Source organism: Hordeum vulgare, chromosome 7H (assembly GCF_904849725.1).
Source record: "Hordeum vulgare subsp. vulgare chromosome 7H, MorexV3_pseudomolecules_assembly, whole genome shotgun sequence".
Taxonomy (NCBI): domain Eukaryota; kingdom Viridiplantae; phylum Streptophyta; class Magnoliopsida; order Poales; family Poaceae; genus Hordeum; species Hordeum vulgare.
Window position 1 is genome coordinate 412995025 of NC_058524.1, and position 12301 is coordinate 413007325.

Genomic DNA, 12301 nt, shown 5'->3' on the forward strand with positions numbered 1-12301 from the left:
AAAATAAATGAAAAACTCTGAGGTTAGGACAGTGCGCCATTTGTCGCAAAGTGGGAAGGATCTTTACAAAGAGTACTTTTTAATTTGTTATTTCGGCCGTTTGCACCTCGTGAAACTCACTTGGGCCGTATTATTGTTTTTTTTATCACAGGCCGATTATTGCTGCTTGCTTCTCCCTCAACATCCCCCAACAGCCCAATAACACCCTCAGAAGGAAAACATCCCCCAACAATCCGGCGGCGGCTTCTTGGTCAGTTGGTCTTCCCCAAAACCAGACCAGAGCTCCAATCGCCGCATGGAGTCGGGCTCTGATGACGGGAGCAACAGCAGCAGCTGCCCCCCCGGCATCGCGGCCTTGCGCTCAGTTACTGGTAATTAATAGCCTTCTACTCGAACTCGTCCCCGAACCATCTGTAGAGCTCCTCCATCTGTTGTGGGCCGGGGGCAAACGGCGTTAGGGTTGCAGCAGTTTTGCGAGCACCTTTTGCTTTCCTTCCTACTTGTAGGTCGCCGCATTGTTTGGTTCAGTCTACGGAATGTACTGGGTTGTGATACATATGCTTGTACGGTTCTTGATCTGTGGTGGAAATGTGGAATAATGTTTCTCCGAGAACATTATCTGGTGATGGAACATGCCTCCTGTCTCCGATAGGATTTTCATATGATGGGATGTTTCCCTCCCCCTAAGATTGCTGCTATGGTGGAATATGGCGGTCTAAGAAAAATTTACCCACACGGATTGCAGGTACTGCGGCTGGTGGAAAGAACAAGTCTGCACGAAGTCGTAGGCAGAGAGTGACTACTGATTTAAGCATATATTCAGACCTTTCCTGCCGCTGGGCACCCGCCCCACCTCGGCTCCAGGGGGTTCTCCAAAAGGATTCAGCTAAGGAGCTTGGGCAAGCCTGGGCCAAGTTTTTCCATGCCAATGGCATTCCTGGGGAGAAAGCCGACTGCCCGCATTTCCAAGAGGCCATGAGATTGACGCAACAACTTGGTCAGCTGGTTCAGCACGTTCCTACAGGTTCAGAAATTGATGGGCCATGCCTGCAGTCCGAGTATGACGAATTGGAGGAGCATGTGGCCGAATGGAAACGTTGGTGGGGTCATTATGGTGTTACGGTGATGTGTGACTCATGGATAGGACCTACTGGGTCAAGCATCGTGAACTTCATGATCTCCTGCGATAGGCGCATGTTCTTTCACAAGTCTGTTGATGCCACTGGAAGCATGCAGAGTGTTCCGTATCTCTATGAATTGATTAAGAAGGTGGTTGTGGAGGAGATTGGGCAAGGCTTTGTAGTTCAAATTGTGACACAAAATGAACCAAACTTCAAGGAAGCATGCGGGCAACTCATCAAGGAGTACCCACACATTGTTTGGCAGCCATGTGCAGCTCATACTGTTAATCTCATGCTGATGGACATTGGAAATATCCCCAAGGTTGACGCGGTGCTCTCCAGTGCCAAGCGGATATGTAGGTTTTTCTACAGTTATTCTGAACCTCTGCACGCTCAAATGAAAACTAAGATTGGTGGAGAGCTGATCCCACCCAATGCCGCAAGGTTTGGAACTGACTTTATGTGCCTACAAAGTTACTGGGATAACAAAGACAAGCTCAGACAGTGGATGATCTCGAATGAGTGGGAAGACGGCCCTTGGAGTAGGGAGGCAGATTATGATTACACATATGACTGCTTGATCAGCTTGTCCTGGTGGGAAGATGTGAAATGGGTACTAGATAGAATCCGACCACTTTACGCCGTACTTCAGCACGCGGATTCACCCAAGACTTGGTCAATTTCTGGATTTATGCCTAGAATGATTGCTGCTAGGGATGAATTACAATCTCTTTTCCTGGAGGGGTCAGAAGATTTGAACGATTTCATGGATGTGGTTGACAGGAGGGTTGCAGATCTATATGATGGCACTCTTATGATTGCAGGTAAGGACCATGTTACTGTGTCTCTAATTTTTAATGGCTTTCATCCATTGTGAATTTATCTAACTCTCTTTCCTCTACAGCTGGTGTGCTTGATCCTGAAGCCCACTACAAGCATGATCTTGCAAGCAATCCAGATTACATGCAAGCATTCACGATGGCAATTCAGAAGGTTGCAGACTCACCTGCAAATGCAGTGGAGGCACTGGACCAGTTCGAAACTTTCCGTTCTTCTAGCGGGAAGTTTGACAAAGAAATTGCTCGGCGTTGTGCTAGCACATTGGACCCAGCTTCTTGGTGGTCGTTTTTTGGAGGAGAAATAAAACTCCTTCAGGGTTATGCGATTCGAATTGTGTCCCAATGTATGTCCTCTAGCAGGTGCGAGCGAAACTGGAGCACATATGCATTGATGCATGCACAAGCGACAAATCAGCTTGCTTGTGAAAAGCTTCACAAGTTGGTCTATGTCCGATACAATCTTAACCTGCAGTTCGAACAAACTAAAATAGAGAACGAAGAAAAGGATGACAAGGGGAAAAAAGAGCTCGATCCTTGCAGATTGATGATGGACGCTGCACTATATGATAAAGAAAACCCTATCATGGATTGGCTGAATAACCCCGGGAGTGCATCCTTGACTTCACTGGATGAAAAAGATGAATGTGATCTCCCTACACCATCTAGGGCCGTGATTGGTATGATATGCAAAGGGAAATCAAGTGAGGCTGTCCTTGACAAGCCAACCGGGGTTTTGGAATTGAAGAAGAACCGCACCCTCTCCAGCAGGAAGCAAAAGAGGAAAAGGGGGAAGATGACTATTGATGATAATGGTTCGTTGCACGGAATGTCTACTAGGAAAAAGACGAAGGATCTCTCCAGCCTCTAGCCTTTTGCTGGTAAGAAATTATGTTTAGAAGTTGCCAGCAAAGCGGGTTGCTACAAATGTTAGTATTCAAATTTCTCTGTTCGACTTCAGCAAGTATTAGCTGATCTAAATCAAGTGCCAACCTAACACTCGTGGCATATTTTGTTGATTTCTTCTTTAGGTTAATCTGTCATGGATAACCTTTGGATGTTGTCAATGGTGGCTATTCAGATGGATCCAGCATTAGCTAAGAGCTGGGGTAGAACGGATGGCCAGTTCTGAAGCGCAAGAGCCTGAAATTCAGATGGATCTTAGGGCTGTGATATGTTGCTGATTTCGAACTCCCGATGCTGCATGCCAACTTGTGATTTGTAATGACCTCTCTAATCTTCTGCATGTTGTAAGATGCTACGTTAGGTGGTGCCTTTTGAGAAATGTTCTAATGGTCGCTGGCTATCTTGTTTAATTTCCATGACGCCTGTCGTTCTGCGTGCTCTGGAATCTCTTATCAACGGTGCTAAAAAAACCACACCCGCTGTTTATGAACAGAGATAGTATATCTTTAGGCATAAATGTTCTATCAATCCCCTTTTCTTGTCACTAACGTGGGAATTCATGTGCTTTCAGAGGGACCGTGCCCCTGAAGTTTGCTTCGATAACATATACAGTAGATTATTTGTTTGATTGTATTCCACTTTACGCCAAGAAAAACATGCAGCAACATAATCCAGTTGACAAAACTGGAAAAATGAATTTGTCCTTGTAGATATCAAGTGGTAATACAAGAGCACATGTACATATGCACAGCCAAGATCACTTCGCATGGCAAGGGAGAAGGATGCTGGCTTCGGTCCAAAAACTGTACACAACACAACCGAGCCCAACATCCTACATACAGTCTAGTGATCAAAGGGAACCTATGTCTAACAATAGCATGCTTTGCGTTAGCAGGAATCTTGACATTGCTCCAAAGATCAAGCTCCAAACAGGAAATCATCAAGAAATACCAACCTCGCTGTTCTCAGATCCGGGTTCGTTTTAGTCTTCAAGAAGGATCAACTTTGCCGATGTCGGCACCGGTCTTCGCCCGTGTGGTGTACAAACCCTACTATGTGTCTGGGTGTCACGTGTACAAACCCTACTATGTGTCTGGGTGTCACGCTCTTCAAACCAAAACCGGAATGTTAAAGCTTGCGCCAAACTCCATTCATGGGAAACTCATGTAGCTGTTGACTAACGTTTTCGCTGGGATCACAATGGTCTTGCTGAGCACGAACAGCACAAGGGTTAGCTCGAGCATCAGGATCGTGTTGAGGAATGTCCGGTCGACAATCCAACCGTATAGCGTGATGCCCCCAGGGTTGGTTAGCAGATAGAGCACTGCAGTACATCAGAGGAGAAGAAAATGCATGAGTATGGTAGGAAGGAAAATAAAATAATATGCATGTACTGCTAGCATAAAAAGAAATAGCAACAGAACTTGAAGGAAGCTTTAAAGCGAGGATTATCAATGCAAAATTTAAAGGAAGCATTAGCTTACTAACCAAGCGATTCTCTCTTGTGGTATGAAGACATGTAAGATGCCAGTTGAGCTGTGTTATGAGAATTGCCTTGCATTGAGCCACTTTCCATACACTCCAAGTCACTTTCCGAGCAATCCCTCAAAAACATATGCGCTGGAAAGGGCACAAGGTTCCCAGAATCGTTTGGGGTGCTTACATATGTAGAATCACTAGAGCATGTCGCCAAAGCATGCCATCGACTAGCTATTGCGGCAATGTTTTGAGCTCTGTGAGAAATTTTAGCAGCTCCATGTAAACAAAGGACAAGGCCTACAACTTGAACAACTGAAGATACCTGCAGCAGAAAACAAATATGTTTATGATCTGATGTTTTTTACACCACACACAGAAGGGGAAGTTTATGCCGTTGTTGGAGTAAACGGACATATGATACTCACAGCTATATCACCACCATTGGTGAAATTGATTGGCCCGTTGTATGCTGTTGTCTTGTAGAGAATGGCGAACTGGCTTGCTGTAACAGAAAAGAAGAGCAGCAAAAGGAACATGCGGAACCTGTGACTGATTTTGGAGAGATTATGGCGGAGCTGCAGGTGCTCTTTCAAATAGACTAGAGGATCCGCGTCTTGCTCTAGAACTTTGCCGTAATCATCAAAGTGTATAACTTGTAGATTGCAAACCAAGTTGAAAAGCATGCAGGAAGACAACACAATTGTGGTCAAATACATCCATGACATTATGGAAGCAAATAGCACGATGCATGATCTCCAAATTGACTCGTGGAACATGTGGGAAAAGCGGAACATCTCTCGGGTAATCTTCACAGCAAGGCATGGCAATATCCACCACATAAGTGTTCGGAAGAAGTCCTGTCATTGGGGTCGCAGCACTTGTTAACACAAAAAACGAATGACAAAACTCCTACACATTATGAGTAGTGAATGATGGTTCCGGTGATCCAGTCCTAGTCACCGAATTCCACAATTCAAATTTCCACTAGAAATAATACCTAAAATTCAAGTTTCTTTGCACAAAGAACTTAACTAAATACTCCCTGGTGTAAAAAAAAGTCTTATATTTTGATATAGAGGGAGTATATGAGCATAGGCTAATCAAACAGACATGTGGCACAAACATAAAACTGCTAGTTAAGGACAGACCCATGAATCCACACACCCATGACCCCGCTCACATGCCGACACGAGCAGGCACATGCTGACATGCATATACAACATATATAACCGAGAATTGATCACCTCGGTACGACCTTAAGTAAGGACAGACCCATGAATCCAGGGCGGCAGGAATATATATTAAAAAGGGTGTACAAAAAAGGATCCAGACAGGATTTTTCAGTAGGCTAGCAGATGGGCTGCAATAAGCCAGCTCCTGAAACCTGAATCTAAGCATAATCTCACATCCATAGCCTCAAAATTCCCCTTGTACTGTCTCCTCCTGAATCCAAGCACCTGATTTCACTTAATTTATCATTCGCTTGCACTGTGTTTTGACAAAAATGGCGCGGAGCACTGTTGCACTTGTCCATCAACTAGCAAGTAACAAGAAATTGATCCGAATGCTCGCTGTGAAAATGAATCCAGGCAAGTTCAATTTCTCGTTTCACAGCTAAATTAGGACACCAAAGCTCACACAAAAATTCCCCCAATGAACAGGCCAAATGGAAAAGTTACTAGGCATTCATCCGCAAGTCATGGAAGAATACGCCAAAATTGAGCTGCGAGATAGCACCTGGATCCTGACGACGTACTCCTTCTGGAAGCGGATCCGCATGCCAAGCTCCGGGTCAACGAAGAGGAACTTGCGGAGGCCGTACATGGCCATCTTCCTCGACACGCAGGCGACGGCGACGGCCGCCGCCGCCGCCTGCGACATCATGACGCACACCTCGAACATCTCCACCTCAAACTCTTCGCAGACCCGCTCGCGCTTGCGGCACGGGGAGACGCTCACGGCCACCGCAGGCAGCGCGACGCCCACCACCGCCAGCGCGGAAGCCGCGAAGGCCACGCCAAGAGGGGTCGAGGCAGAGAGGCCCGACACCGCGAGGAACGCCTCCAGCCGCCGGAGCCACCGCGCCAGCGGCGCGTCTGCATCAGCGAGCGAGAGCAGCGGCACGGAGATCGCCAGGTGGTTCTCCGAAGGCGCGCGATTCGAAGGCCTGCTCAGCGACGGGGGCAGCGGCGGCGGCATGGGCGGCGGGGACGGCGCTCCGGCGAGGCGGTCGCCGTTGGCCATGGGCGGGAAGGGGAGGAAGCAGGGGGGCACGCACAGGTGTAAAGTAAAAATAAGGCGGTCGGAAGGCAGGGACGAGGAAGTGGGCCCTTTTATTCCGTTCGCGAGCACGTGGGGCCGCTCCAGTGAGCCCACATGTCGGCGGGGGAGCGGGTTGGAGTGGCGAGGGAGCGAAGAGTTCTGTGCTTTGGCCTCCGGCTCCGGGTATCTCCCGTGCTGTGGTGTTGCGTGCGACGCCGGGGAGGTGCGGGGACACGTGGCGGGGATCCCGGGAAGGTTTAGGTGCCTTTGCAAAGTGCCTTTCGATTTTGCGTGTGAAGGATGCCACAAAGGTTCCACATGGCTGGCTACGGTTCGTAGCCTCACGGACAGGGAGCGAAATCGAATTTTATTTTAAAAAATTTATAAGAGCAACCCCAGCACGTAAATTTTTCCGCTTTTTATCCGCTTGGATCGGCGGGCCGCCCAACGTCCGTACTGTTTTAGATTTGGATCGACAATGCGTCCAACGTCGCCGATCCATTTCATGTCCGCAATCAACATATTAAAAAAAAGGGTCCCTGGCTAATCATTGCCAGCGGCCATGTTTCATGCCATCGCCATGCCAGCGCGAGCATACAATGCCGGCTTCAAAAAATAGCACCATAGTTCATGTTGGCGCGCTCGCCAGCCGGCCGGCACACATGCCAGCATACAAAAAAGGTGGGACTTGAGTTCGACCAAGCCATTGCGGCCCCCGTGGTCATCCCAGCACACCTGCCAGCATCGAAGCCAGCGGCCTGCACACCACCCTCGAAGATCATGTTCTGCATGTAGTCTTCGTCACCGGCGGCCGGCATTCCGTCGAACAGGTTGCGTGCGCCCGACAGCTGGTCGGCTGGCGTTTGCTGCGCGAGTTTCCTCGCGCCTCCGGATGACGAGCCACCGGCCACCGCTCTGGCGCTGAGGTCGATGGTCGCGGGCGCGGGCGTGGAAGGCGCGACCACGCTCACCTCGGGCGAGCACTCCCCCGAGAGGCGGGAGGCCTGCGGGTAGACGTAGAAGCCGGGCACCGGGTTGCAAGCTGACGCGCGGGGCGAGTTGGTCAACAGCGTCCGAGGGAAGGCGGATGAGCCGATGCTGACCGCGGCGGCCACATCGGCATTGACGAGGCCGTGCTGGCTAGGGTTTAACCCCAACATGCAGAGCGCCTCCCTCGTTGCCGCCGCGACATGGACATTGTTGACCTGCTGTTGCGTGGCGGCCACCGCGATGGCTTCATCCCTCGCGCCCGCCGCGTGCCTCCGGTCCTTCCTCTTGGCCGACTCCTTTGCCCGCTGTTCGGGCGTCAACACCTTCTTCGACTTCGGCGGCGGCCTTCTGGGAGTGTTTTTTTGGGGGAAATGGGGGGGGGGGGATGGTTGTGGATGCCATCGACCGACGAGCTTGGGGAGAGGAGCAGGCGCGCGCGTCCGTCTCGTGTCCGCACCGACGCAAATCCATCCTGAAATTGGACCGGGAACGGGTCGCCAAGCGAACGCCAAGCGAACGCGCGTTCGTTTGGGTCGGCGCGTTGGGCCGACTTTTGTGTCTATGCCGACCCAAACGGACGGCGACGTATAAAGTAAGTCACCGTATTGGAGATGCTCTAAAGAGTCAGAAGAATACGCGTAATTTTACGCAAGCTAAAGATGACATTAAATGGGTATGGTTTAAACTCACGGTTATGTATTGGGTTTAAATTGATTTCGGTGTAAAAAATAATCGGTTTTGGTTTTGGTTGAGCTAAAGATGACATTAAATAGGTATGGTTCAAGTGTGGTTTTGAAAAATAAATGAACGGGTATGGTTCAAGTATGATTTAGATATAAAACCATTCTCAGATTTACGCCCACCTAGACGTGTCTTCTCAAAATAAACATTTCTTTCTTTGTCTACATTATCAAAGCAATGAGTTAATCAATTTTCTCAATGGTTGAGTCTGGGTCATGTGCTCGCTCTCATGACGAGTGTGCCGGATCTCGAGTCAAAGCAGATCCCATTTGACAAAACAGAATGCAACATACTGAAAATAATATCCGCTAAGGATCAACCATGTTTGATTGGTTCCTTCACCTCACGAACCTGCAAGGATCCGGACTCCAAGAAAGGATCACTCAGCTTTGGCAGCGATGAACCACACACGGGCATGCCTTCAGTCGAGGGAAACACATTCATTTAGCCATCATTACGTATGATTTCGATGTACGAAGTATTCCAATTGACGTGTGTTGCTGGTAACATCAATTTAATGAACAAAAAAATTGACCTCTGATGCGGGGAAGAGCATCTACAATCGGACGGCCTCATTTATCCTTCCAGAATTGCATTTCTTGTATTCAAATTCTTAAATTAATGCAAAAAACCATGCATGTCCATAATATAATATCACAAATCTAACAATTGAACAAAATAAAATAAACCACAATTCAACAATTCAATACATGCCAAAATAAAAATTCAATAATTTATGGATATACAAGAATAAATCATTTGCCTCTTGTTTTGGGCACGTTGATCCCTTTCTTTTTAACTTTGAACCACTCTGGCCTTCCTCATTCAAGATGCTAGCGTCACTCAACACGATCCTGGTATCCTCTGTTCCGATCAAGCTTCAACACCCCTCTCTCTTTCTCTCTCTCTCTCTCTCAAAATCAATTGAACTCAGTGTCTTTTAGCCTTCTCGAGCCCCATTTTGCCTATTTCTCTTCTTCTTCAAGTCCATCTTATTCGTCTCAAGGCTTAACTTCTCTTTCACCCTCTCCTGGTCAAACTCCATCCTCTCCCATTGCACATCCAAGAAAAGTTTGTCCCCTCCTCCTTCTCCTTCTTGATAGAAAAAAATGTCCATCCATGTGACGGACATATGTGATCTCCTACAAATGAAGCTAACAATACAAATGATGACAATTTGAAGCAAGTCAAACTTACATGACTTTGGACTCCAATGCCACTTTGGTTATGGCCATCCAAATGTGAAAACTAACCGCAAAACTTGTTGACGCTCTCTTGGATGATGGACCATCATGGCTTGTGAATGTCAGACCTCTTCCCTTTGGTTGCTTTTTTTTTGTAGTGCCCAATGTTTGCTCAACATCATACATTGGGGAATTGCTATCACCTGCATCATAATGCATACACTCTTGATCATCATTGATCAAGTCCATCATGAATGCGTCCTAAAATTAGCATCACAATTAAACTAGTGGAATTTGCAACAAATAGATCCAATTGCATATGCAAAATTGATCCCTAAGTTGATCAAATGGCATATGCACAAACAAGCAAAGCAATACAATGGCATATGGGGCAAGAATGTCCCCTGTCTTGGTCGGGCATTTCGTCGAACATGACATGGGTATACTCGGCGCTCGTGTTTCCATACGTTGGCCGCAACCATTAGAGTTGCGGCAAATTGTGCACTATCTCCGTTGCACCCTCTTGCATCCAGCCACCCGGGAGGCCCGCCCATCCGAATGGAGGAACAAAGTTGATCGCCGACTGGGTGGACATCATGGGCAGGGCGGGCGCGCGCGCGCGCCGGAGCACACACATCCAAGTCAATTTGGACGGTCTCCTTCTCCGCAGTTTTCTAAGCACGTTGCTCCCTCTGAGCGGCATTCTGCCTTGCAAGCAACCACGATAAGGACCCCTCACAAACTTCGCCGAGGAATTCTCTATGACGGTAGGGGGGGATGGGGTACTCAAGTCATCATCGAACGAGGACGACAACGAAAATCACACTGCAGACAAGGACGATGACACATATGGGAAGAAAGCATGGAGGAGAGCGATGACTCACATGCGGGAAAGGGAGTACATATATGGAGGAGGACGGTGTTGGAAATATGCCCTAGAGGCAGTGATAAATAGTTATTATTATATTTCCTGTTTAAAGATAATCCTTTATTATCCATGTTATAATTGTATTGAATGAAAACATAGATACATGTGTGGATACATAGACAAAACAATGTCCCTAGCAAGCCTCTAGTTAGCTAGCCAGTTGATCAAGGATAGTCAAGGTTTTCTGACTATGTGCAAAGTGTTGTTGCTTGATAACTGGATCACATCATTAGGAGAATCATGTGATGGACTAGACCCAAACTATGAACGTAGCATATTGATCGTGTCGTTTTATTGCTATAATTTTCTGCGTGTCAAGTATTTGTTCCTATGACCATGAGAACATATAACTCACTGGCACCGGAGGAATACTTTGTGTGCATCAAACGTCACAACGTAACTAGGTGACTATAAAGGTGCTCTACAGGTATATCCGAAGGTGTCCGTTGAGTTAGTATGGATCAAGACTGGGATTTGTCACTCCGTATGACGGAGAGGTATATCGGGGCCCACTCGGTAATACAACATCACACACAAGCCTTGCAAGCAATGTGACTAAGTGTAAGTCATGGGATCTTGTATTACAGAACGAGTAAAGATACTTGCCGGTAACGAGATTGAAATAAGTATGCGGATACCAACGATTGAATCTCGGGCAAGTAACATACTGAAGCACAAAGCAAATGACATACGAGATTATATGAATCCTTGACACTGAGGTTCAACCGATAAGATCTTCGGAGAATATGTAGGATCCTATATGGGCATCCATGTACCACTATTGGATATTGATCGAGGAGTACCTCGGGGCATGTCTACATAGTTCTCGAACCCGCAGGGTCTACACACTTGAGGTTTGACGATGTTTCAGTATAGTTGAGTCATATGTGTGGTTACGGAATGTTGTTCGGAGTCCCGGATGAGATCACGGATGCCACGAGGGTTTCCGAAATGGTTCGGAGACGAAGATTGATATATAGGATGACTTCATTTGGTTACCGGAAGGTTTTCGGGCATTACCAGGATTGTACCGGGAGTGACGATTGGGTTCCGGATGTTCACCGGGAGGGGGGCAACCCACCCGGGGAAGCCCAAAGGACCTAGGGGTGGCGCACCAGTCCTTAGTGGGCTGGTGGGACAGCCCAAAGGGACCTATGCGCCAAGAAAGAAAAACCAAAGAAAAGGAAAAAAGGAAAGGTGGGAAGGAAGAGAAGGACTCCACTTTCCAATCCTAGTTGGACTAGGATTGGAGTAGGACTCCTCCTCCTCCCTAGCCGGTGCACCCTTGAGGGCTTGGACCTCAAGGAAAGCCTCCTCCCCATCCCTCCTATATATAGTGGTGATTTACGACTGATTTGAGACAACTTTTGCCACGTGCAACTCAGATCTAGACACCATAGTTTTTCCTCTAGATCGTATTTCTGCGGACCTCGAGATTCGTCTACTCATAATGTTGCTACCTCGTGTGATGAATTACATTCCTTGCCTTGTTGCTCTAACAATGAAGCTTACACTTCCTCTAGTACTTGCATTGACACTAACCGTGCAGAGGAAATCGAAGAGCTCAAGGCCCAAGTCACTTCTTTAAAAGAAAGACTTGGAACAGTGTCATGAAGGGATGTCCACACTCAACAACGTCCTGTGTGAGCAAACATCTCCGAATGACAAAAATTATGTTGGAGTAAACTCAAACAAGAACTAGAGGGGCCTAGAACAAGTCAAGAATTCGGCCAAAATCATTTGCTTCAAGTGCAAAGTTAAAGGGCACCATGTTAGATCTTGCCCTCTGAAGACGAAGTCTCAAAGTCACAAGCAACAAGGGAAGCGGCCACAAACTCAATCACATATTCAGCT

The 12301-nt window shown here is 47.5% G+C and overlaps 2 protein-coding genes across 3 annotated transcripts; one reads left to right on the forward strand and one right to left on the reverse strand.

Annotated features, from left to right (window-relative positions):
- Positions 1-218: 218 nt before the first annotated feature.
- Positions 219-3273, forward strand: LOC123412822. 2 transcript variants are annotated; one of them, XR_006613614.1, is made up of 4 exons: positions 219-371; positions 746-1945; positions 2026-2886; positions 2989-3273. XR_006613614.1 is itself a non-coding variant. In XM_045105769.1 (4 exons), the coding sequence occupies exons 1-3, from the start codon at positions 296-298 to the stop codon at positions 2826-2828; spliced, it is 2079 nt and encodes a 692-aa protein (XP_044961704.1). In that variant the 5' UTR covers positions 222-295; the 3' UTR covers positions 2829-2838; positions 2989-3273. The 2 variants fall into 2 exon arrangements, 1 of the variants encoding a protein (XP_044961704.1); XM_045105769.1 differs by having other exon boundaries at positions 222-371; positions 2026-2838.
- Positions 3274-3530: 257 nt separating this feature from the next.
- Positions 3531-6641, reverse strand: LOC123412824. The gene is made up of 5 exons (XM_045105770.1): positions 6080-6641; positions 4768-5199; positions 4352-4664; positions 3953-4187; positions 3531-3919 (listed from the first exon to the last, which is right to left on the reverse strand). The coding sequence occupies exons 1-4, from the start codon at positions 6584-6586 to the stop codon at positions 4015-4017; spliced, it is 1425 nt and encodes a 474-aa protein (XP_044961705.1). The 5' UTR covers positions 6587-6641; the 3' UTR covers positions 3531-3919; positions 3953-4014.
- Positions 6642-12301: the final 5660 nt, after the last annotated feature.

Excerpts from the sequence above, each read along its gene's own strand:
- LOC123412822 (XM_045105769.1), top strand. The coding sequence starts at position 296 with ATGGAGTCGGGCTCTGATGACGGGAGCAACAGCAGCAGCTGCCCCCCC. Across the intron at positions 372-745 it reads GGCCTTGCGCTCAGTTACTG|GTACTGCGGCTGGTGGAAAG; the intron begins GTAATTAATAGC and ends CACGGATTGCAG. Across the intron at positions 1,946-2,025 it reads TGGCACTCTTATGATTGCAG|CTGGTGTGCTTGATCCTGAA; the intron begins GTAAGGACCATG and ends TTTCCTCTACAG.
- LOC123412824 (XM_045105770.1), bottom strand. The coding sequence starts at position 6,586 with ATGGCCAACGGCGACCGCCTCGCCGGAGCGCCGTCCCCGCCGCCCATG. Across the intron at positions 4,665-4,767 it reads CCAATGGTGGTGATATAGCT|GTATCTTCAGTTGTTCAAGT; the intron begins GTGAGTATCATA and ends TTTCTGCTGCAG. Across the intron at positions 4,188-4,351 it reads CCACAAGAGAGAATCGCTTG|TGCTCTATCTGCTAACCAAC; the intron begins GTTAGTAAGCTA and ends GATGTACTGCAG.